Source organism: Hipposideros armiger, unplaced genomic scaffold (genome assembly GCF_001890085.2).
Source record: "Hipposideros armiger isolate ML-2016 unplaced genomic scaffold, ASM189008v1 scaffold_1196, whole genome shotgun sequence".
NCBI classification, from domain to species: Eukaryota; Metazoa; Chordata; class Mammalia; order Chiroptera; family Hipposideridae; genus Hipposideros; species Hipposideros armiger.
In genome coordinates this window covers 18,839-45,432 of record NW_017732546.1, presented here as the reverse complement: position 1 = coordinate 45,432, position 26,594 = coordinate 18,839, and the positions used below count along the sequence as shown (strand labels likewise).

Genomic DNA, 26,594 nt, shown 5'->3' with positions numbered 1-26,594 from the left:
AGCAAAACTGCTGAAAAACTCACAGGCGCATCAATAAGGAATCTGTTCAAACATTCTGGTTTGAACATCTATACTATGGAATACTACGCAGCAGTTAAAAAGAATGGTGCAGATCTACGATTCCACTGCCGACGTCCTGGCATGAAAACACGTCCAAGATATATTGTTGGGTGATAAAAAAGAAAATTGCAGAATAATGTATCCAGGATGTCATCGCATAAAAACAAAACCGAAAAAAACCCAACTAGTGCTCTATTTCTCCAAGTCCACAAATACATATGTAGATGAGAAAAATGCGTGGAAGGAAACAGCAAACAAACAGTATGGCTGTACTAATTACAGAACCCTGCACACTTCTGTGTTTGATTTTTATAAGAATGTGTTGTGTATATTTGGGTTCTTAAAAACATTAAAGTCTGGTAAAAAAAAAAAAAAAACCAGAAAAAATGTGTTACAATGATCACCACATTGGTGCAGAGTTCAGGGTCACTTTTCAAAGAGCTGTCACATGAAGGATCTTGTCTAATTCTTGCCACACCCCAGTGAGAATGAAGGCCAATCCCCCATTTTGCAGATTAAGAAACTGGATGGATCCAAAGAGGTGAAACCAACAGCGCAAGGTGACACGCAGGGCTGACGGGCCCCTGGTGGTCCTTCTAACCAGCACACCAGGGCATGGGGCCTGGGCCGTGGACGGGGGTAGGCAAGGGCCTTCTGAAGCAGCACAGCCACTTCAGAGACTCCACAAAGCCCCTTCCGGGAGGGGGAGAGGGGACCTTGTCAGGAGAGAAGGGAGTCAAAGATGAGTGGTGAAAGACGAGCTGATGAACTATCACCCACGACAAAAATTAGACATCATGCTGCCCACGGAGTGGGATGGGCCTGCCACGTCACCCAGCAAATGACACGTGGGAAAGAGCCTCTCAGGGCCGTGTGCCCTGAGCCTGAGATCTCATGTCTCTCTCTAGGGGGCTGCTCACCTCAGGCACTCAGCTGACCAGCTGAGCAGTTCCAGGAACGCCTCTCTGCCCATTTCCCAGAGTGCTCTATAACCAGGGCAGGCATGGAATTGTGCTTCTCAGAGGGTTCTGGAACCCGAGGAGCAACGGGCATAAAGCCCAACACCCTCTAGTACGGTGCCACCAAGTCTCAGTTCTCTTACTGACTGCTTTAGCACCAAGTGTCGGGAGGGTGTGCGAAGGCAGGAGTCCAGAGGGACCCAGGAAACACAGTGAGGCCCCTCCAGAGACAGCCAGACAGGGCTCATATACAGAGAGGGACCAGAGACTGCTGCGGGTGAACACACACACACACACACACACACACACACACCCTCAGCTGCACAATGAGCAGGCATGTCTCCTGAAAGCATTCTCAGAGAAGAAGGCTTTGGTCACATCGTGGACCCTCCATCCATGTAACAGGAAGCAAACCTACAAGGCCACGAGGCCAGCCACAAGAGCTTGAATCCTGGGGGTTCTGATCCCACCTCTGCTACCTTGGTCAAGGTTCTGAACCTCTCTGGGTCTCAGTTTCCTCATCTGTAAAATAAGTGTTTTATACCTGCCTCTTGGGTATCGTGATAGCTGGATCATGAAACACATACTAGTAATATACTTAAGTAAAATATAATAGAGGGTATCCATAAAATCTGGAAACACAGATTATGTGAGCATGTATATGTGTGTATATTTATTTATTCATTCATTTTATAAAGTGAAAATGTCCTAGACAACATTGTGCATATTTGTCTACATTTTCAGACTTTATGCACACCCTATATATATTATTTTTGCATACATATAAATATATTATAATTTATATATTTATAGCAATGTTTATATTCTATACCACTTTATATTATGTAACCATTATGTAAGTAGTTACCACGTTTTATTTTATTATATTATTGTATTTTTACTCTTACTTTATGTCACTAGGCACAAGAGCCTAAGATAAATTTGGAGCATTCGTAAGACCTGTGAGGCTGCCCAAACTTGGGAGAGGGCCCGGACCCACCCCCCAGCCCGCGCCTCTACTGCACAGAACGTGAGGGCCAAACCCTGAACCGGAGGCACAGGAGGCCAAGGCGCCGCCAGCCGCCAACCATCCGCCCGCGTGGCCTACCTTCCTCGGCGTCGTTCCTCAGGGAGGCCTCCAGCAGGGCCACGCTGGCCTCGAAGGTCACCTTCTTCCGCCGGCCGCCGGTGCTGCGCTTCCGCTCATGCTTGCGTTTGCGATGCTGCAGGTCCTGCTCGTACTGGGCCCACTTCTTCAGCTGCTGGGCCCGGCGCTTCTGGGCGGCCCGCAGCCGCTCCAGGGTGGGCACCTTTTCCAGCAGCTGCAGCTCTGTCAGCAGGTCCACGTGGCTGGCCATGGCCACTGCTTCTCCCCACGCCCCGGCTGGGGGCTAGCACCGTGCGCCCGGGGCCCGGGGAGCGCGGGGGCTCCGGCGGGGCTGGGGCCTCATGGTGGGGCCTGTGGCGGGAGAGAGGCAAAGGACAGGCTTGTTAGGCTCAAAACTCTGACCTAATTATGTCACCCTGCCCCATAAAACAGCTTTTATTCTATTTCATTGTTTTTTTTCCTTTTCTCTTTTTTAATTGAGATATAATTGACCCGTAACATTGTGAAAGTTTAAAGGTGTTGATTTGATACACTTATATATTGCTATATGATTACCCCTGTAGGGTTATAGCTAACACCTCGATCACATCACACATCAGTAAGTACTCTTACTTTATTGTGGTTATATTGTTATAACATGCAAGGTTGTTACATTGTTATAACATATAAGCGGTTTATTATATTGTTATAATTGCTATCTTGTTACAACATATAGGGGGTTTATTGTTAATTTTAAAGGCGTTAATACTATATCTTTAATTTCTCATATTAACTTATAATATGCTAAATATTGACAGAGATAATCCACAGAAACAAAAGCTCTGGAAAGTTTTGGGATTCTTAATTTTAAGAGAATAAAAGAGTCCAAAAGCCAAAAAGCTTGATAATTGATAAACTACTAGGATCTGGAAAATCTTAGCTGAAGTGTTCCTCTTTAGCTGATCTTAATTTTTTTTTTTCAAGTCATACCTCTTGCTCTCATTGATTCCTGGACAATACAAGGGAGGTCAACAAAATTTCAGAGTCTGAAGCCCATTGGTCCCTGTCTTCATGTCAGCACAGACCCCATGGGCTCTCAGACAGAGGGAGAGAGTCAGAAAACTCAAATCTCTCAGAGCCTGTTTTCCCACCTATAAAATGTTGTATTCACCTCCCAGAAAGTATAGGATGTTCATGGAATAAAAAGAGCTGACCAAAAGTGTTATACACCTAATAGCAAAGAGAAACAAGCTTGGAGAAAGAAAAGCAGTGTGCCTGGGAACCCACAGGCAAGGCTAGTAGTGGAGCATTGGAAGTTGTTGGGAGACAGAGAAAGACCAGCTCAGGTGGACATCTGTATCATGTGGAAATGCTGCCATCACAAAGGAGATCAGGATAGCCCTGGGCTTCAGGCAGTGATTGTAATCTCCTGGGGTCCGTTTCATTGCTGCCCCTGGGGTGCTTGTCTTCAAGAGGCTAAAGACCAGGGTTCAGCCTTAGCCTGAACCCTCAGGTGCTCAGATTGGGTCAGAATGTCCTTCAGACCTCTCCCAGCTCTGAGGCTGGAGGGTGGGCAGGTGGAATGGGGAAGCAGCTGGCTTGGTGATGCTCCCAAGGCAAAGGTCCCAGGATCCGAGTGGACCTGGGGCCAGGCTCAGCAGGAAACAGCTAACTGGCTTTGGTTGTCTTTTGTTTTGTATTTTTTTCTTTTGAATACTTACCATGATTTTAATTAATTCATTAAACCTTTTATTTTGAGATCACTGTAGAATCACATGCAATGGTAACAAGTAACATAGAGAGATGCCGTGGACCCTTTACCCAATTTATCCCAGTGGTAACGTCTTGCAAAACTGCAATATAATATTACAACCAGGAGCCTGACATTGATACAATCTATCAGTGTCATTCATATTTCCCCAGTTTGACATCTACTCGTGTGTGTTTGTGTGTGTGTGTTTAGTTTTATGCAATTTTACTACCTGGGTAAGTTCATGTATCCACCACCATAATCAAGATACAAACAGTTCCAACACACAAGGACCCCTAAACCCCCTCCCCCAACACACCCCGTCCTTGCCCTTGGCCATCACTAATCTGTTCTCCATGTCTAGAATTGTGTCACTTCAAAAATGTTATATAAATAGAATCAGACAATAGGTAACCTTTCAGGATTGACTTTTTTCATTCAGCATGATGCCTGTAAGATGCATCCAAGCTGTTGCCTGTGTCGAGAGTTCATTCCCTGTTCATTGCTGAGTAGTGATATTCCATTTTATGGATGTGGCCCAGTCTGTTTAACCATTCAACCATTTCAGGACACCTGGGTTGTTTCCAGTTTGGGGCTATTACATTCATGTACAGGTTTTTGTGTGAACATAAAAGTTTTCAGGGGCGTCCAGTTAGCTCAAGTGCTCAGAGCGCAGTGCTCATAACACCAAGGTTGCTGTTTCGAGCCCCACATGGGCCACGGAGCTGTGCCCTCCACAACTAGATTGAAACAAACACTTGACTTGGAGCTGATGGGTCCTGGAAAAACACACTGTTCCCCAATAATTTAAAAAAATGTTTTCATTTCTCTGACTAAATGCCCAGGAGTACAATTGCTGGCTTGTACGGTATGTACATGTTTGGTCTTATAAGAAACCGTCAAACTGTGTTCCAGGCTGTCCTCACCATTTTTCATTCCCAACGGCAATGTATGAGTGATCCGGTCTCTGTCGGCATTTGGTGTTGTTACTGGTTTTTATTAGAGCCATTTAGATCGGTATTTTGGTTGCCTTTTTAAAAGGAGCTCAGAAGGGTTGAATTCAACCACACCGTATTGTCATGACGGTCAGACCTCACTGGGAGCTAGTGGGCAACATGTTTACTTTCCCTCCCTTCCTCAAGAGATCAAATATTTAATGAACGCTTGCTCTGTGAGGAGCCCTGATTCATAGATGGGTCAGGGAGCAGCTCTGCCTTCTAGGAAATCCCAGCCTGTCTGTCTGTCAACCTATGTATAAATTCACTTAATCCCCCTGAAAAGCTAATGAGATAGGTACCGTATTTGCCGGCGTATAAGACGACTGGGCGTATAAGACGACCCCCTAACATTTCCACTCAAAATACAGAGTTTGTTATATACTCGCCGTATAAGACTAACCCCTCTTCCGCACACCTTCCACACACCAAATAAAAGGTAAAACAATATCAGATTTGATTTCAACATTTTAATTTATATTCAAATGCTTATGACATGCAGGAAAACTGTCACAAGGCTGTATGTAATCAAACATATACATAAAACAGTGCAAGTTTATTACCGGTAAACATACCGGTAATTCACTAAAGAAAACACACTCTATAGACTGGTACCGTAGATTTTGCGAGTGTGGTAAAATCGCATAACAGCAAAATCGCATAACAGCAAAATCGCATAACAGCCGAGCATACACCCAGCAGCGCTGCTGATGCCTGAACGGTATGTGGAATGAAGTGGGCGGGCATCGGGAGGCCACTATGGCACGGGGCAAGCACTATGGGCAGTCTATCTGAAGTGTACCTGGCGTATAAGACGACCCCCCACTTGGAGGCATATTTTTCAGGGCCAAAAAATCGTCTTATACGCCGGCAAATACGGTACTATTATCATCCCCATTTCACAGATAAGGAAACTGAGGCACAGAGGGATGAAGTAACTTAACCCAACATCACACAGTTAGAAAATGGAAGTAACCATCTGCCTGGGGTTATCAGGAAAGGCTCTCCCAAGAAGGGGACAACTGATAATCCCAAAGGATGGGCAGGAGTTCGCCAGGTGAGAGGGACAGACATGGGCTGAGAGGGAGCTTGGTAATGTTGAAAGGCATGGAGCGGGGCTGACCATCACGGAGGGAATTCTGGAAATCAACACACACAGACGTGGCTTGAAGAGGACAGGGCTGCCCAACCCCAAAGGAACAGAAATCTTGGGGGCAGTGGTGAGCCACTTGGGGCTGTGGGCCAGACAGACCTAACCCGAAAAACCCCTGTGGTCCACACCATGTTTTACAATATTGTAATTCACCATCAACATTTAACACTTGGAGATTTTTATATCCAAAATCAGATTTTCAGCTTTTCTTAGAACACCTCAGTCCCTGGCCATGCTGAGCTCACATGGCAGCAATCATCAGGTGTTGAGTGGGACTGTCCCCTTAATACAAGGCACATACCCTCTAATTTACCATGTTCCCCCCCTTTACTACCACTTGACCTCCTTCACTAATTGATCTCACTCGTTAGGTCCTACGGTTATTTAAGTTTGAACTTCCCCAGCCATCATCTCAGCCAAGTGTTTCCCTAAGTGTGGAAAGAGAACCCACTCTGAAGGAATTTTCAAAAGTACAGGACAAGGTTTAATATATTAATAGCATGGACTCAGAGACAGCGAGTATACCCTTTCCCTTTCTTTTTTAATCTATCAGATTCTCTCAGGTTCATACTAATAGACCTTTAACATCATTATAAGCATGCTAATCTTCCTTGTAAACAAAGAAAAACCAGGCCTTGGACTCATGGCCTTGGGCAAGCGATTATATCCAGGATAGAAGGTAATAACATTGTTGTGTTTTCTGTGGATTTGTTTTCACAGTTACTTTTTATTGATGGTGGTGATATAAAATTTCCTTTGTGTATAAATCTACTTCAGTGGCAAGCTAGCAAGGTGGTAGCAAAGAAAAATTACATGATGATGGCATTTAGTATTGGCCCAATTTTTAAGTGACTGACATTTGGGAAACCCATCTGGCCACTGATCCTCTCTTATAAAATGGCAATCTTATAAGAGACGCACTCGTAGGTGCTCATTATTTCATCTGATAAGTGTTATGGGGCATCTATCACATGCCAGGACTGTGCTAAGGGCTAGGGGTCCAGGAGGGTCAAAGACAGGCACATCCCTGCTCATTGGATGGGTGGAGGCACAAGGAAGTGGGTGACATGCTCCAAGGATACAGAGATGGAGCAGGACCTTGAACCCTGGGCCTGACTCCCAGTGCAGTGCTCCCTCCCCGGGCCCCACGGTGGCGAGCCCCAGGAAGAGACAGAAGGCGTTCACTGCAATGCCGTCCCTGGCTTGGGCAGTTTGCTCAGGGTGGAGGAATTAAGGGCAGTCGCCCAGCTCCCTGGAGAAGGTGAGGACAATGTCTCCCAGGGGCCAATAAAAGGGGCCAGAGCACATTGTCTCTGACTTTGCGCTCCCTGCCAGCCCCTCCTGCCTCGCCCTCCTGGGTTCCCTGGAGCTGGGGCTCCAGGACAGCTCCCTCTTGACTACTGGTTTTCAGGTGACCTAGTTTCCCCCAATAGACCCACACACCTCCTCCCACCCCCAGCCAAGAAAACCCTGCTTGGTCTAATTAAAGAATTGCCACCCTGCTGCTAACACAGAAGCTGGGAGGCCCCCAAGAAAAGATGCTGACCTGGGTGCTGGGGCAGCCCACAGGAGTCCTGGCTCCGATGAGCTGTGGCCTGGCCCCCTCCTGAAACCTGTGCACACCTGTCCTGTACATCCAGAGATAGCCCCGGATGCTGATGGGGACACAGCCCAAACTGCCAGCAGTCAAGAGAGCAATGGCGTCATCAACACTCAAACGGGATTCCCAAAGAAGACCTCGTTGGACCTCATCCACAGATCCATGGAGACATGGAGCCCAATTGTGCTGTGTGAACAAATCAACGGACCATCCTGCAGAGAACTGGACACGTGGGGCCACAAGGCAATGGAGTGACTGGGCTGACAAGGCGGGTATGGGAGGGGTCTGCAGAGGCCAGCTTGGGGAGGTGGTAGGTTATCCAGGTTATCCAGAAAGTGTGAGGGATATGAGAAGAGAAATCGGAAGCAAGGTGAGATAGGGCAGGTACTTAATTTTCCCAACAAATGGCTATGTGAGTTCTGCGTGGATGAACCAAAACAGCCTAATGGTGGGCAGCAGGAAGCCTGAGGCCAAAGCACTTGACCCTCAGTGAGGCAGGGTCAGGCTGTTGGGGTGAGCCTTGATTCGGCCTCTGTCGTTATGTGGCACAGTCTGAACTCGATTCCTCTTCCTACATCCATTAACGTTGGCTGCCTCCGAGGAGAGAAACCAAGTCGGTGCACATCTGGAGAAGCAGGGGCTGCACTCTGGAAGGCTAAGCCTTGAGGGAAAAGGGCAAGGAAGGTGCTGGGGCTCGGGGGCCGCTGGAGGGGGTGACGGGCAGGATGTACTACAGAACCCCTCTTCCCTCCAACATGAAAAATGAAAATTATAAGAGTGTTGTTTGGGGAATGAATATGACTCCAGGGAAACGAGAATAGGAAGCGAGGCGCAGGTCCATTGGAAGACGGTTTGGTGGTGGTCCTTGCAGCTCCCCATCATCACTCTGTGCTGGGCCCTGGTTGGCTAGAGCCTGTTAACAACGGCCTAAGTCCAGCCTCCGTGGCCAGTGAGGAATAGTCACGTGATTTACGTTGGCCCAATCAGAAGCTCTTTCTTCCGACTGCCTGTGAACTGGAAGCATTAACCCCAGGTGCTGCTGGAAGCCACCTTGCCACCAGCAATGCAGGAAGCCAGCGTTTGGATGAAGCCAATACTTAGAAGTCAGAGGAGGAAAACTTAGGATCCTCTAGACTTCAGCTATCCAAGCCAATAGGATCCCCCTTATTATTTAAACTAGTTGGATTGAATTTTGTTACTTCTGGCCAAAAGCCCTGTAACAGACAACGCTGCTTTTAGGGATGCAGGAATAAGGACCCCCAAAAGGAACTGTTGACTGAAGCAAGATGACTGACTGACGTCTTTCTGGGGCTTACTACCAGATACCCACAATTCCCCCTACAGTGGCCACTTGGGGCCCTTCAGGCCTGAGCTGAGGGCCAGCCTTGAGGAAGGATGGGGAGGCCAGAACCAGGTCCCTGCCTCCTGAGACGGGAGAAGAGGGCCCAGGCGCTGGGACTCCTCAATCTCAGGGGAGCCGGTGGGTGACACATCTTTGGACTCGAGCCCAGTGCCTTGAGAAAAACAACACGAAGGAAGGTGAATTCAAATTCAAGAGCCTTTAAAACATGAGTCAGACAGTGTCTCAGAGTTCACAGTTAAAAGAAAACGTTAAGATTTTTTTTTTTGTCGTGTTCTTCAGCTATTCTTCTCCACACAATATTGGCAGCAGCCGGGAGGAAGGCCGCGAATGCTTTCTCCTTGTGCTTCCTGTAGCATTGAGCACAAGGGGAAAAGGAAAACAAAACACGGCTCCAGCTTCCCTTCCTCCTGGGATCTCACTTGGGACCCACTTTCTCTCTAAAGGATGCACAGCCCCACCCTCCCACAAGACACTTCTTTGAAGAGCAGCATCATGCCCCGCCCCTTCCCAGTATAAAGATGCGTTACAAATCAGCCAAAAGACTCCTGGGGTCCTTGGTGCTCCAGGTGTCTGAATTAGAAATTAGCCTTGTCCCCCACCCCCAAACCCATTCTCATGGGATTTTGTGGACCGACTGTCCTATGCCTGCTGGGATGAACCTTTTAGACTTTGGGCACAATCATGTTAGACAGACATCCTGGTTTTTAATCTGTTGTGGAACGTGGGTCCCCAAGATTCTGCTCCTTAACTCCACCTCTCCTAGCTGTGCTCCTTCATTCAAACCTTTGAATGGCCCTCAGCTGGGCCCTGACTTGTCACTGTCCCCTCAAGGACATTTACTATGACCCAATTTGGCAAGATTTGGGGGCAAGGCGGGGCGGGGAGAGAGTGCAGGGGAGGGCAGCAGAACTCAAAACCCACAAGTTCAACAAGAACAAAGAGTGATCAAGCCACTAATGTATCTTGAGCTCTGTCAGGGAAAGATCATGTCCAACGCTGGGATAACAGCCCAGTTGAGCTCTGTCTGAACTGGTTGGGCATCTTGGGAACATAGGGTCGGACCTTAACAAAAGCCACGAGGGAAAGAATGAGCTTCATTCCAAGTCTCTAGGGGACAGAGCTGGGATCATGGACAGGCAAAATGAAGACACGGGATCAGCCAGACATGAGGGAAAACTATCTAATGTTGACAATTCAACAAAGCCCAGCGATGGCACGATGCTGGAGTCCCCACCACCAGGAGCTCCGTGGCCACTCATGAGGCTGCTGAGAGAGAAGGTCCATGAGGAGTTGTAAGTGGGACTGGCCCAGTGAGCCCCAACCCTGGCCTGGCAGACCGATCATCTGTATTAGGAGTAAGCACTCCGTCATGCATGTTTGCAGCCCAGCACTTGGTAACCACCAGGCTAGGCAGCCTGTAAGGACACCTCCACATAGAGACTGATGGATGATATGTGGGATTTGTTCAGCTTTCTCATACTCAGCTCCAAGAAAACTTCAAAGGAAGCCACAGCTCAAACAGGTGAAGGGACACCCATGAACACACCCGTCTTCCACTCGCAGCTTCTCCCTGTGAACCTGAACTTACAGAGAGGCCCACACACTTGTGGGTAAGAATGTCAGTGTGGGGGAGGCTGCTAGGGACAGAATGAAAGCGCCAAGGATAGGGCACACACAAAACTGACATGACGTCTACGAATACATTAGTCAGTCACAGTCACAGTGCTGAACCAAACAGCCAGTCTTCTAAAGAAGCTTATGTAATCGCTAAGTACAGGGAAATAGGAGTCAAATTACACACAGTGTTTCTCCAAGCTTAGGGGCGTGTGGTCCATCCCTCCCTTTGCAGGGAGATAAAAACTCCCTTTGCAGCTGAGGGGATCATTTTCCAAAGAAGGCCACCTGTGGCCACAGAACACCCTCCTGGGTTACACGTTCGGTAAGCAGGGGACAGCAATTCACACTGGCTAAGCCTGGAGTGGCCTCTGTCTCTTCCATCTCCCTCTCTCAACATGACATCCTTGGCCAAACTTACCTCTGTCGTGCCAACTCTTGGGGTTGTTGGTGGCTACTTGGAGCACTGTGAGGGCAGGGGTTATGAGCCATGCGTGATCACAGGACAAATGAGTGTTCCAATTGATTAGTAATGCCTGCCACAGATAAAGGAGTGGGAAGTAGCCGCGTGTGTACTGAGCCCTCAAGATGGCTCACGCCATGACGACCAACATAAAGGATGAAGGGGACTGTGGTCTGCTTCCTAATAAGACCCCTCTCTTCACTTCAGAAACCCCAAAGGCATCCCTAGCAAGCTATCTCTTCCCCTTTAGCCAGGGGTATTCTTAGCCATGGAGGAAGCAGCTGGGATGGGAATTTTAAAAGGCTTTTCATACTGTTTGTTCTCTGAGGCTTAGAGAATAATTCCAAGGAAGGAAGGACAATAAAAAGCACAGAACTGGACTCAAAGGAGGAAGTCCTACACTGGAGGAAGAAAGACGAGGAGGGGGAACAACTAGAGCAATGCAGAGAATGAAGGCCATTCGAACCCAGGTCTGCTTAATTCCAGTCTACGTACATAAAAGGAGAAGGAGAAAAAGGAACTAGGAAAAACTGAAAAAAACAGAAGTGCTTTAAAAGACCTTCCTCATGAAACACAAGAAGATTCAGGAAATCTACAATATTAGTGATCAGGGACCTAAGAGGACATTGCGACTAAGAAACCAGACAGATCAATTTGTAACAGTACAAATACTTGCTGAAGCCAGTATAGATTAAAACACATGCTTGATGAAACTAAAGATAATCATCACAGAACCTATAACATATGTAAATGCAATGAACCCAGAGATACAGAAGGCATGGTAGTAATGGCAGCTGTAGCACACAGCACATCTTCCACGTGTCAAGCTCTTTCCATGTAACATGTCTTGGGATCATTGCGCCAACTCTGCAATGGAGGTATTGTCCCTACTTCAAAGAGGAGGAAGCTGAGACTGAGAGGTTACGGAACTTGTAAGTAGGGCTGATGATATTCCAGTGGGTGGTGGCTAGCCTGTCTGCTGATTGGTGCCATAAGGGTTAAGTATTTTGAATCTCTCCCCTGCTTGAAAATAAATGAAAAACGCCAGACAGGAAAGACGGCCCACAGAAGCATGACTGAGAACATGAAGAAGAGTCCTTGAAGGAGAATAAATGAAACAGATGCAGAGTAAGGACAATAATGAAAGGCATAACCTCCCTTACTATTGGAGCTGTCATTACCTTCGGAGGCTTAGGCAGCCAATATCTGTGTCTCATCCTAAATTTCATAAAATCTGCCTTCCAAACCCCTGTGGGCTCAGCCCCCTATCGCCAGTGTCCCCTTTCTTGGTGAGCACGTCCTAATTTACCACTTCACCTGGCAGCTCCCAGACCAGATTCATAGTGGCAACCAGATTCCTCTCTCCTCTGCTCTCTGAATGATGCAATTGTCAGTAGAGTAAATCAGGGAATTTCCAGAGGCTCTGCATTTTGGTAAATGAAGTTTCTATCCAATCCGCGGCCTTTGAAGTCTCTGAGTACTGGATTTGTGACCTTCCAGGTCGCCACACAGAGAGAAGTAGTAGACTGCCTTTACATTACTTCGGTTCCTCCTCTCTGATCTCCAGCCAAAGTGCCTTCACTTTGATTCCTCCTGGGTGTGCAGAACTCCAAGCCTACCTCTGCTTCGTCTCTGACCAGCTTCCTTTCCGTTGAACACGGTAAATTCTCCATAAGCCATAGATGCAATCCCATGAAAGTGATGTTACTGTCACAATTGTATTTATTTCCTCGTGTTGAAATCTCAGGGTGACTTTGTTAGCCACGTTGGTCTACACTTCAGCTATCTGGGGCCTTAATGTTATTTCAATTCACTCACTCATCATTTTCTCCAGCAAGTTACGGAACACCTTCTCTGTTTTATCCCTGATGCTATCAACGAGTTTCAGAGTTTTCTTCTGGAAAATTCCTCCAATTCACTTCCATTTTTTTAATGTAAAGCTGCATTCATTGAGACAATACTTATTGCCATCTACTATGTTCTAGGCAGTAAAATAGGGGGGCTCTGAGGGTCCCTTAATGAACAAAACTATTAATCAGAAAGGTTCTGCTTCTGGTAATGGCAGAGGAGCTCTTAGCTGACCTACCCTCTCACATGTAACCATTATAAACCACACACACACACACACACACACACACACACACACACACACTGTGAGGGCAGGGGTTATTGAAAGGCACTAGATTTGTTCAACTCCCAGCATACAACAACTTGAGGAGAGTCAACACTTGAAAGAAAGAAACGGCAACAGGTGACTTCTGTGTTTCTATAGCTTTTGACCCAAGGACAAGCCCGAGCCAATGTTGTACATGGTGGGTACAATTTGGATAGAAACCTTCACTCTTACTGTTTGAGGAATTAGAGGACATAGTTCAGGTAACAACAGTTGGAAAGAAAGGAGAGACATCCCAAAAAAGAATCACAGAACAGTAGCCCAAATTCTGAGTATAAATTTTGCCCAAATCTCCCCAAATGATGCATGTAAAAGGCAGGTTCCAAGCAGCCCAACTAAGACTAACAGAACTGAAGAAAGATTTCAGCTATTGCCCACTCAGGGGTAACTGAGGTTAGAGTTTAAGTTTGGTCAAGTTAACTGCCAAAAAAAATTACTGTTTTGAGGAACATAATGGAATCAAGAGTCCCGTCAAGTCTCATTCACAATATTCAGGATGTAATACAACATTACTAGAAAAAAAATTTAAAAACAAATAGGAAAATGTGGCCCAAACTCAAGAGGAAAGGCAATCAATAGAGATCTACCCCCAAGAGGACCCGGATGTTGAAATTAACACATAAGAATTTTAAAGCCGCTGTTATAACTTTGCTCAAGGGTGTGAAGGAAAATATGCTTGTAATAAATGAACAAATAGGAAATGTTAGCCACAGCATAGAAACTACAAAGAAGAGAACCAAAATTATTCATCAGATCAGCTAAATCCCCACCAACATCGTCCTCTGCATCCATATAAGTGGTGCTTTCCACTGGGACAGTTACACAGTTCTAATATTGACTTCAATGACCTTTTCTTCTTTAGCACCTTTCAAGTGCAAGATATTGGGAAAGCTTGGGGGAGTAAAAATACAACACAAAATCTTACACTCTGGTAGCAAAGGCCAGATCTTTTCATCTGACAACATCTATATAGACTAGCTACAGGGTGTGTGTGTGTGTGTGTGTGTGTGTGTGTGTGATATATATATATATATATATATATATATATATATATATATATATATATATCCCCTTATATATAGGACACTTCTCATGTCCTCCCTTCTCTTTCAGGTCCTAAATAGAAAGAAGAGATTGAAGGCCTGCCATGGCCTCTTTCCAGTTCCCAGATCACTCCTGATGGAGCCATTTGCCCCACATAAATCACAGAGGAATGAGGGTGAGGGCAGGCTGTCTAGTATGATACACCTCTGCATTCTCCTTCCACAGCAAAAGTATCCTCCACTGCTGATTAGACAGATCAGTTCTATAAAAACCTCCGGGTAACAACATCAAAGAGAGTCAACGGGGAGGCATTTGTCATTGTAACATCTCTGACCAGTTTCATTGACAGGTGTGTTGCTTTTTCAAAACCTTTTAGGAAAGAGGTTCTCAAACTTGGCTACACGTTGGACTCACCTGGAGATGCTGAGAACATATATTGAGATCACAGAGCAAGACTACTATATATACAGCAAAACGGCCAAAAAAAATTTTAAGACAGAAAATAGCAACTGCTGGTTAAGTATTCTTATACACTGAGAATATAAATTGATACGACCACTTTTAAAACTGCTCTGCAATATCTTCTAAAGCTGAACATATGCACGCCCTGTAGCCCAGAAATTTCATTCCTAGGAATAAACCCAACAGAAATGTCTATATACATTCACCAAAAGGCATTTCCAAGAATGTTAACTGCACTATTCACAATAGTGCCGAAGTATAAGCTATCCGAAATGCCCACCAACGGTAATCTAGAAAAGAATTATGCTGTATTCACACAAGGCAATGTTGTACAACAATGAGAATGAGCAATATACAATTGGACTCTCACAGGTTAACCAAAATAAGCCAAACACACACACACAAAATATATACCATATGATTCCATTTATGTAAAATTCAATAACAGGAAACACCGATCTATGTTATCAATCAGGATGGTGGTTTTGGGGTGGGGGGGGTGACTGGAAAGTGACCTAGGAGGGGCTTTTGGAGTACTGGTTAATACTCTGTTTTTTGAGCAGGATATGGATTACACAGGCATGTTCAGTTTGTGAAAAATGCATTCACTTAGCATTTGTGTGCTTTTCTAAATTTGTTTTACCTTGATAAATCATTGAAATTTTAAAAATACTGACACCTGGGTCCCACCTCGAGAGATTCTAGTTTAACTGATGTACGATGCAACCAGGCATTACAAATTTTAAAAGCTTCCATAGTGGGTCTAATGTGCATCCAAGAACCACCGTGTTAAAACTTGGCAACCCTCCTTACTGTTTCTTGGAGCAGGAAGTGCTGCTGCTCCTCCAAAAAGTCTACAGCAGATGTTTTTTTGTTTTTTTTGTTTTTTTTTTTAGAACATTGGTAGTTCCACGGGAGGTTAATAGGTGATACATGGGGAAAAGGGGTCCATCGTCAAATACGTAATTTTAAAAATTCTAAGTATAAACTTTTATTGAAAACTTACTACATTTCTAGAGCTAAGTGCTTTGTGTACACTATCTCATTTAATCCTCACAACAAGCCTATGAGAAAGGTGCTATCAATCTTCATTTTACAGAAGGGTAAACTGAAACTCAGTGGGGGTAATTGCCAAGGTCACACAGCCAGGAATCAACAGGGGTAAGATTCAAATCCACATTGGCCTTGACACTGAAGCCCATGCTCTTCACCACCACCCTAATTTGCCTCTCTAGGCAGTACTTGATTGCAGGACTTACCAGAGCTTTTACTAGGCTAAAGTGAGAGGTGGGTTGCCAAGATAGGAACGCGGGATACAGCATTTCCCAAAGTGGTTTCTTTGCCTCCATGTCTTATCATCCATATCGCTAGCAGAGTTTTTATTTTAAAATCAAGTCCGTATTTCCCTTGTAGGGGAGCATTAAACACTCAGTTTTCCAGCTACACTGAAAGGTCAGATAGATTCACACCTCCACAATGGTAGCCACCATTTGCTGAGAATCTGCTATGTGCCAGGTACTACACATAAATTAACTATAATCCCCACAAGGAGCCTTCTAAATCATTAGCCCCGATAGATAGATTAGGAAATGGAGGCTCCTCTTGACATGCCCAACGTCACAACTAGTGAAGAGCAGAACTGAGATTTGAACCCAGATTTAGATTGCTCTGCTTTCAAAGCCATGATGCAGTTTCCACTACCCTACACTCACCTCCTCACCTTTATGCATGCCGTTCCATGGAGTGGCGATACCCTTCTTGCTCTCCACTTGGCACACTCTTTCCTGTTCTTTGAGAGCTAGCACAAGTGCTGTAGTAATCGTATCTCCGTTCCCTTAAGTGCTTTCCAGGCATTGCGCTCAGCATGCGTCTTGCCTTCTCTTATTTGCACAGTGTCTCAATGCTCCTTTGATTCCCTCTGAATTGTTCCTCATCTTCCCTGTGCCAAATGGGTTTCTTTCTCCTCTCTAGTTCCAAGGCATGTGACCGCATCTCTACTGTGGCACTCAACGCTTGTAGCAATTGTTAGTTTCAGATCTGCCTCTTCCTTTGGACTAGATGCTCTTGAAAGACAAGGCATATATGTTATTCACCTAGACTTCCTACCCAGCCTGTGGTGGGTATTCAGAAAAGGGTGGACAGGAAGGTGGGAGACCAAGAGACTGAAAATTCATTGCGACTGTTCCATTAGTTCCATCACAGGGAGTGGTCCTTTGACCTGGAACCAGAGCAGTAGCATCAAACCAAACCAAATGGACCTGGCTGATGGGGGAAGAGGTCACAGTGAGGGCCAGATCCAGGGCACATCTCACTTGGTCCCCGCTTTGCCTTCCATGAAAAGATGAGTTAAGACTGCCCCTGGCTTCACAGTCTCTTTTCAACTCTGCATGCTCTGCAACTGGTTCTATACATCCCTGCTTAGGTGATTTGCTGTAAAACAATGGTTAGGTTTACTCCACAGCGCTTTTTCAGATATTCTCAACTGCTCCTTGCCTTGTGTTTTTAAGATATTCCTCCCAAGTAAATGAAGATATCCAGGACAGGTGACCCAAAGAAAAACGTATAGCTAAGGTGTAGCTCCCCACAGGTGGGTAGATCAGGTGATCATACCCCTTTCTAAATGGATCTATTCTTTTTGGATAGGAGGCCCCTTTAGAAGGCATCTTTGATGCTCACTCATTCACTGAACCCCCATTTGGTGCATCCATTCTACAATGGGAAGTGTTCGGAGCACACCTCCTTGTAACCTCTGGGGTAACCACCTATTCATGCCACCCACATTCAACCTCTATGAGCTCCAAGGCTGTGGATTTTTAAAGCCAGCCTCTGTTCCAGGTAAGCAGTGCCAGCCACAAACTCAGCTGAGTTTCTACACAGCCTCCCTCAAACAAACCCTGTTAATAAACATGGAAGCCTCCTAAAGAGACTATTTCAAAATAACTTCTTCCTTCCTAACTGCCCACTTTTTCTGCTGCCCCTGCTGGGGGTAAGCTGCATGATTTTTCTGCTTCTAATCAAGTCCTTTTCTTTGGAGGATTTCAAGTCCTCCCCCCACCATAATGTATCCTGTATTTTAGGAACTCATTTATGACATTCATGACGATAGAGCTTATCAAACAAAGGTCAGCTCAGTCTATGCACTCCCCTAGTACATTCGAACCACACTGTGTTTTGTTTATTTGTCCATGTGTCTGCTTCCTCCAGGAGATGGGGATCAGCCTGAGGGCAGGAGCTGGTTTAATTGAATTGTAGGTCTCTAATTCCAAGCATAAATCCCGGCAAAATGTCATTCTTGAATATTTAACCATCTTTACGAAGGCACAGTCTAAAGGGTCAAAATTTGAATCCCTGTGGAACCTGACTCAGAAAAACTCTTTCTGTTTTATTCTATCAGACTGGCAAAAATTAAAGCTACTTAAAACTCAGTGTTGGAGGAGAGGGTGGGGAAACAGGCAGGCATTCAACACATACTGTTGAGGGAATAGACATTATCTGGTCTCTTGGGAGGACAATTTGACAATGTCTGTCATAGCTCAAACCGCAGGAAATATTCCTCAGCGATAAAATCACACCAGCGGACAAAGGTATACACTGTGCAGGCAAGAATGGTGCAGCATCATACATTCGTAGTAGGAAACAGCTGGAAACAATCTGAACTGTCAGCAAAGCACTAGAAATAAATGATGGTAAATTTTTATTACTGGAATATCACGTAGCCTAAGGACTGAGGTATAACGCTATGTGTTGACATGTGCTAAGATAAATTAGCTGAAAAAAGGAAGTTTCAGAAGAGTGATGTATAGATGTGTTAAAAAAAAAGGATACACATGTAAATGAATATGGGTGTGTATATGTCTAAGAAATTCATGGAAAGATACATAAAACACTCAGGGAAAAGAACTGAGTGGCTGGGGAAATTTCACTTTCCATTTTCCACATTTCTGGACTGTTGAAATTTTAATAATGAATTTGTATTCTTTTATCATTAAAAAAGCATGAAATATACCAGTAAAAAAAAAAAGCTGGAATGTACATGTAAAAGAAAAAACTAATGAAAATTTGGAGAAAATCATCCCTATTTCTTTAACAGGCAATAGGAATGTCGATAAGGCAGTGTTTGCCCTCTGCCCAGTCCATGGGAGAGCCGGTGATGGCTACAGAGCTCCAGAAGGGACCTCGGGACACAGCGACCGAGAAGGGCTCAGAGACCTGAAGAGAGTTAAGTATGAGAATGTGTGCCTTGTACTTGCTCTGGGATCACAGGAAATGAAACCAGTTGTGACTGAGACTCTGAACCCTTCTGGGGGCCAAAAATTCTGAGAGCTCGCCAGGCTGGCACTGGGGTCTCTAATCAGTGCCACAAAGCAAAAGTGAGGGATGCCCAGGCACGTAATAGACACAAGTGACCTGTGTAGCGAAACAACCGACCCAGCCCCCAGGGACATCAATGGCTCAGGGCTCTGCTCACCTGTCCCCTTTGCTCTGAAGCCGTCTATGACTCCCAGGGTCTAACTTTGCTGATACCCATGTAATAATAATAGTTGAGATGTATCAGGTACATCCTACCTGCAGGCCGAGGCTAAAGGATCAATCATATCATCGCACGCTATTATTATTCCTGTTTTACACCAGGGGGGATTCAGGCTCAGTGAAGGTAAGCAAGTAACTTGCTTGAGGTTGCAGTGAGCGGGATTCAAACCCAAGTCTGACTCCAGAGCCAGCCAAGGTCACTGCTAGCCTTTCCCCGCATCTGGGGAAGAGCTAGAAAAAGGCTCTCCCTCAGAGCAGGGATAGCCCGACGGAGCGCAACAGCATTTTCATCCAAAGAAAAGCCAGACAGTGTCATGATTAAGTGCAAGGGCTTTGAAGTCAGGTGTCCTGGGTTCGAATCCTTGTTCTGCCACTTACTGGCTGTGTGACCTGGGACAAGTTACTGAACCTTCCTGGGCCTCATTTTCCTCAGCAGTAAAATTAGTAATAAGGCCACCACTTCGAGTTGCTAGGAGGTGAAACAGACAGGGCTTGGCTCACAATCAGTACCAAATGGTAACAATTATTATTCATATGAATAAAGCTCGCACCCTTTCTCCCAGGCAGATACAATTCTGCAGGGGACCGAGCTTGCCAAGTAGAGCAGGCAAGGTTTCCGCCCCTCTCTCAGCTGGATACCACCGGGCAGTACACGACTACAACCTTACACGGGTCCTGCTGCTGAGCAATTAACTTCCACATGCTGCCCGTTTTTCCTCCCAGCCACCCCTCCAACAGCCTGGCTGTGAGTCAGAACCACTTGGCACACCTTTTTTAAATACAGATTCTCAGGGCCCCATCTTGGCTGGTTCTGATCCAGGTGGGCTGGGCTAGGACCCAGGGCTCTCTCTATATGTATTTAACAAGTCCCAGGTGACCAGGTGACCCAAGAAGAGCGTGTTCCTGGACACACATTTCTGGAAGCACTAGAGGCCCCTCACATCTTGTTCTGGCTGTTTCAGCTGTTCCTTGAGAGCAAGCAGCCAGCCTTTCACATTTGTTCCCAGGCCTGGGCGCAGAGGGAAGGGGCACAGTAAGTATGTGTCTCTGCAAACGAGCCAGCAGAGCAGATGGCTATGCGCACAGGCACAACGGGCTGAATTTGCTTTTGTGCTGGAGTGGGGTATGCCGGGAACCCCTCACCTGTAGACTTGGGATTCCCCAGACCCTTGCTACTCAAAGTGCCGTTCACAGGACAACAGAGCGACTCCCACTGGGAGCTCGTTAGAAATGTAGACGCTCCAGCTCCCGGAACTACTGAGTCAGGTTCTGCATCTTACGGGAACCCCAAGAAGATTCGTGATTAAGTTTGAGACACCTGCCTGAGATCCTTTCCCCCATCAGAATGAGTCTAACTGACGTGCACTTCTAACCTGTCCAAATGCCCTTTGAGGCCAATCTTTCCCTTCAAACTCCCAGAGAGCCCTGCAAAAACAGCATGATCCTTTAAATAGTCCAGATCCAGGCTCAACAGCCAGCCTGGGGCTCACCGTGAACCTTTGTTTTCATGGGTTATTTATTTCAAAGTCCACATTAAAATAAATAAACCTTCTGAATACACTGAAAAGGAGACCACAACTCCAGCCTCTACAATGCCAGGGCGTAAAACATTCCCTTCTTTTTTTGTACAGAGTCACAACCCCTGCTCCCCTGGCCAAAGCCATCCAAAGACATTGACTGGCCCAAAGAAAACAAGCAATGCCTTCCTGTTGGCCAAGATTCAAGTTATTGAGCAGATTTCACACTGGAGCTTGACCTCTTTAATCCAAGGCCTATCACATTGCTGTAAATGTCAGTGGAAAATAGCCATTCAGTGGGTTTCCTTCATTCCACCAGCGAGGGAAAAAACAGGAAGCTGACAGCAGCTGCATCCCAACTTGGCAAATCCCAAGGGCCCAGCTGACAGGGCGTTCCTTGTCAGCACCTATATTCCCCTGTCCCAGCCTGCTTGTCCAGATAAAGGTGGGTCCTGTATCTACATGAGCAAAACTCAGTGGCGATTGCAATTGAGATCATCCGGGCCCCCAAGCACCTGCTTGGGAAAAGAAAATAGCTTGGTCTGAATTTCTTTGGCCTGAATTACTAATTGGCTGATCATCTCAATTGCTTTTGCCCATTCAAAATGTCCCACAGCCAAACCTCTGGGACTCCAGGGGACATAAGGCCTTCCAAGTCCTCATTCATCTCTTTAAGGCATATTGATTGTCTCCTGTGTGCCGGGTATCACGCTGGGCACCTGGGGACACAGAGCTGAATGAATTAGACACAGATACTGACTTTATGGGGTTTATAGTCCAGTCTAAGCTTTCTCAGCCTTGGCGCTATTGACATGGAATGGGATCATTCTTTCTTGAGGGGCTGTCCCGTAGCACCATTCCTGTCCTCTACCCACTAGATGCCATAGCACCCCTCCCCAGTGGTGACAACCAGAAATATCTACAGACATTGTCAAATGCTCCCTGGGGAGCCAAACTGTCCCCCCTGGCCTCGTGGGTAAGACAGACTAAAGGAATAATGACCACAAATAACCATATAATCACAGCTATCATAAGTACCATGGAGGAAAATGTGGATATGACACCACTATTATCTGAAATTTGGAAGCCAGGCATTGTATGTGTAATTACAAATCCTTATGACAACTCTGAATGATACATATGATCTGTACTTTCAGATGAAGAAATAAAGGCTCAAGGAAATGACAAAATTGTCAAAGGCCAACACACCAGTAGAAAGCAGAGGATTTGAATCCTGGCCCTAAACTCTGACTCCCAAGGAAATCTGAGCCTTGGTCTTCTTCTGTAAACAGGTAGGGTGTGTGGGCACCTGATGCTCTGACCAGCCAATCTAAAAGACTCATTGCTTCCTGGGGTCACCGATGAGTTCAACCACCACCTGCTACATCAATCAAGCTGCAAACTGCCTGCGTCGAGGCACATTTGTGGGACGCTAGCGGGCAGAGGAATGCCGCCTGAACACTGAGACATCCAAGGACACCTCCCCCTCACCAAGCGCCTGCACACAGGGCCTTCCCAAAGGCCAGGGCAGGGAGAGAATGGGGCAGTCCCCAGATAACCAGAGCACACCCCACTGGGACCCGTACCCATGGTGCCTGCTGCCCAGCATCCAAGGGTACACAGTGAAAAGGCCAGACATTCCGCGGTCAGCCCTAGGTATTTACAAGGAGCATACGTGAGGTGGTACAGGAATAGGATAGCACTGAGAAACTTTCATGATCCCCAGACATGAGTTCCTACCACATATAAGGTGCATGCCCTTTAGCGAATCACCTCATCCTTTGTGCCTCGGTTTCCCCCACTGTGCAATGGGGATAAATGCATCCACTTCGGCGAGAATGGCAATGGAAGCAAAGACCCTGGACAGTGACCAGCACCCAGAAAAACAATTGGTACAATATTATGATCAATAAAGGAGCCAGGTCATGACACTTCCTCTACTGTCATCCCCTTCCTTCAAATGAGAAACTGAGTCCCCGGAGGAAAGAAACAGGTGCAGAAATATCTCATCTCAGGAAGCCTCTCAGGAAAAAGGAGGGGAGCTCTGTGCTTCCTGGGCAGAAGAAGAGGAAGGGACAGTTGATGTATCGGCGAATGAGCACAGCCCAGCCCTTCCTCCAGAAGTTAATACTAGACTTTCTTGGGTGCTACAATCTCGGACAGCCCTCCGCAGGCTGCAAGGTGCCTGCTTCGGGTCAGCAAGTGTTGCATCATACAGGACCCCTGGGCAGGATGGCCTCTGCCTACCTCCCTAGCTTTGCCTGCTGGCCCTGCCTCTGTCACAGCCCGTGGTGACAGTGCTCCAACTGCAGCTCCTGCCCACTGCTCTCAAAGACACCAAGCACTTTTCAGCCTCTGTGCCTTTGCACAAGCTGTTCTCTCTGCGCAGGCTGCCTACCCCATGTTACCCACCACCTGGAAAACTGTCTCTGAAGGGCTCACATGTGTTCCCACAGCAAACTTTGCCCACCTGTCATTGGTCATCACAGACTAATAATAACAGCAACCAACATTTGCAAGCACGGATTAATATCTAGAAGGCCCTGAGCTGAGTTTCTTATCCATATGGCCTCACTTTTCTCTTCACATCACCACCCTAGGTAGGTAGCTTATCTGCTTGAGAGGTAAGGCATCTGTCCATCACCACCCAGCTACAAGGTGGCAGAGTCAGGGATGAAACCTGTTGGTTGGCCCGAGCCCACCTGTTCATCTATCGCTCTACTCTTCACTCCTTCCTATCAGAGAAACTGTTATCCGTCACTATCTGTTGAGGACCATGGCCTCACTATCTGTTTCCAGGCCGGTTTCCCCACATAGAGTGAGAACCCAGAGAGCTGCCTTATTCATCTCGAATCCCTTGGTCTCAAATGGAGTAGAACGGAGCACCCGATCTAGAATGGAGTAAACATCTCTCGAATGAACTAATGAATCCTGATAAGTGGAAGCCAGATGAGAAAGGCTCAGTCTCAGAATCCTGAGGACAGGCCCTTGCTGGCCTCAAATTCCCAGGCGGCAACCACCGACCCCCAAGCTGAGCGGCTTTCCCTGTCCTGATAGTTACAGGAAGGAGAGGTCTGACTTCCCCAGGCAGGAGGTGGTGGGAGTTTTGAGAGCCCTGTGCAAAGGAGGAAATGGTGGTGGAGTTGATGAGAATCACTTCCTGCATTCCTGCCCACACAAGGTGCTGTACTAAAACACTTTCTGCACATTATGGTCTCACAGGGTCCTCACAACCCCATGAAGTTGGCATTACTAATACACATATCTTACACATAAGGAAACCAGGGCTCAAGAGAGTAAATAATTTACCCACGGTCCCAGAGCTTTTACGCACAGAGCTGTAACTTGAACGAGACCTGCCTGATGCCTTGTTCCTCATGCCTGGTAGCTTTCTGTAGGAGGCGGGCTTGCCCAAACCCTCCTTGAAGTCCACCCAGTCTCTAAGATGTGCTCAAGATAAAGAAGGTCACCCTGGTCTCTACCAGGAAAATGCCAGCTGGGACTCACTATACACTAAATGCTCCAAGTCCTGGGTGCAGGTGGAGGGGGTGGGGGACAGCTAGGTTGGGGGAGGGGCAAGGTTGGGTGGGGTCCCTGAGGGTCCAGGCACAGCACAGGGATCCGGGTCAAACCAGGCTAGCTGCAGCCTCTGGTGGTCAGAGAAAGCTCACTCTGGAGATGGAGCGGGTTTTGAAAGGAACCTGGGGGCCCTAGTTTCCAGTGAGTCCTAATGGGCTTTGCAGAAGTTTCTGGCCTTGGGGGAAAACCCACCTTCCTGCATCAGCAACCTCTTAGCCCTGTGGCTCAGGCTCCCAAACAGACTTAACTAGACTAGAACTTAACCTCCACTGCAGCATCAATTACTAGAGAGAATGGAGTCTGAGCATGTACTGGCCTTGCCTGCCAGGTCCTTCCATACCAGGGAAGATTCAGAGAGCACCAAAATGCAAGGAGAGCCGATGCCCAAGCCACAGAGCAGTCACATGAAGGAAACCGGAAAAGGGGGTAGGAAGAACCAAGTGGTCTTCCTGTAGGAAGACATTCCAGAGGCTGGGGAGAGCCAGGACCAGCAAAGGGGTCAGGAAGGTTCCAGGATGGGGAACACTGTTGGGTAGACTCCCATGACAGGAAGGTGCAAAGTTGGACATGCAGAGTGGCCTGGTTGACATCTTGCCCCCAACATCCCGGTGGCAGGTGGGAGAAAAGGGGCTGGGGATTTGTGTGGGAAGGCCCTGTGAGCAGGCTGCCAGCTGAAAGGATTCACCAGCGCCCACCAGCTGCCTGCAAGCTGGCTCTTTATGACAGAGCTGAGGGAGGGAGATGTGGAAAATCCCCCGGCCCCTGCAGAACCACCTACCAGGGCTCCACTTTTGCTCCTGCCTAAAAGACACGCCCCACTCAAAACCAGTATGAAAAGAGCCAGCGTTTACCTAGAAGCACTCATCCTGCCATGCTCCACTGCACCAAGCACTTCCCATGGGTCCTCTCACTGCCCTCCCCCACAGCCTGATTCTTAGCCCCATTTTATAGAGGCAACTGAGGCTCCGAGAGGCCAAGTGCCATGCCCTCGGGCAAACAGCTAGTCACTGGGCTGAGTAAGAAGCTTTATTACCTGCCTAGAGGGGGCCTCCCAGCTGGAGGGGGTTTCCCGGTGCTGCACCAGGCGCAGGAAATGGCAGGGTACAAGGGAAGGATCCCCGCGGGCTGAGGCAGCTAACCACAGGCCCCTTCCCGAGAGAGCCCTGCGGAAAAGGGCGCCTGGTACCTCAGGGCCCGGGTCCTCCACAGAGGGCGATTCAGAGGCGGCACCTGGTGCCCGGGACCGCGGGGAGCTGGTGGGCGCTTCTGACAGCGAGAACAGGGGCCCATTATGTGGAATCCAATCACATGGGCGCGCCAGCCGCTCGGCTTTCGGTTCTGAGAAGCGCTTAACCAGCCGCGTCTCTTCTCCCTCGGCGCCCGAGGTGCCCGGGAGGGCCAGATTCAAAGCTCGCCGAGGCTCAGTTATCCGCCCGCGGCTGGGAGCTGCATCATCAGCATCTCCAGTGAAGCTGGGCCCGGACTGGGGGAGGAGGAGGCGGGAAGGAGGGAGTCTGCATCGGGGAAAGAGGCGGCAGCGAGCGCCGCCCCCTCCCTGCTCTGCTCTCGGGGCGGTCTGGCAGCTCAGCCTGGGCGCTCCTGGTGACCTTGGGGAGACCCCTCTGTGCAACCTCTCTGGGGCGGGCTGCACAGTTTCTGCCCATCCTGGGCGCTTGGGGGCGCTCCTCCTGCCGGAGTCGAAGCGCGGGACTCGGGAGGAGAGGAGCGCTCCGGGAGCTGGGTTCCCAGGAGCCGGCGCACGCGGCCCTTGGAGAGGCCCGGCGCACCTCTCCCCCGGGAACAACCATGCCCGGGGTCACACAGGGGCTGGCGGGCTCTATCAGCTGAATCCCGCGGCGGGGCGGGTGGGCACGAGGGGTCGCCTGCCCTGGGGACCTTTCCCGCCCGGGCAGGAGTGCTCCCTGCGCCGGGCCGCTGCCTAAGGGGACCAAGCGCCGCCACGCGAGGGGGCGGCGCCCCTATGCCGGGCCCGGAGAATGGACAACGGGGATATTTGGTGCTGGTTGTGGTTCCCACTTCCCGGCATTACGCCTCCCGGCAGACGGCGACCCAAGAGTCCAGCCGAAATCCCCGACCCGCCCCAAGATCGGGCTACGGCGACCCCAGCCAACAACCTGCCACTGCGCCCCGCACCCCAGCCTCATCATTGGCGCGCAAGACCCAGGAGAACGCCCCCACCCCAACCTGCCTCCCCGGCCCTGAGCTCCAGGTACTCGCCTTTCCA

The 26,594-nt window shown here is 47.9% G+C and overlaps 1 protein-coding gene across 3 annotated transcripts in view; it reads right to left on the bottom strand.

Annotated features, from left to right (window-relative positions):
* PPP1R16B (protein phosphatase 1 regulatory subunit 16B) overlaps positions 1–26,594 on the bottom strand; it is a 104,856-nt gene that overhangs the window by 68,196 nt on the left and 10,066 nt on the right. For all 3 annotated transcript variants that reach the window (XM_019632928.1, XM_019632930.1, XM_019632929.1), the window contains exon 2: positions 2,128–2,478. In XM_019632928.1, the coding sequence (XP_019488473.1) occupies positions 2,128–2,377 (250 nt within the window). In that variant the 5' untranslated portion in view covers positions 2,378–2,478. The remainder of the gene's footprint in view (positions 1–2,127; positions 2,479–26,594) is intronic.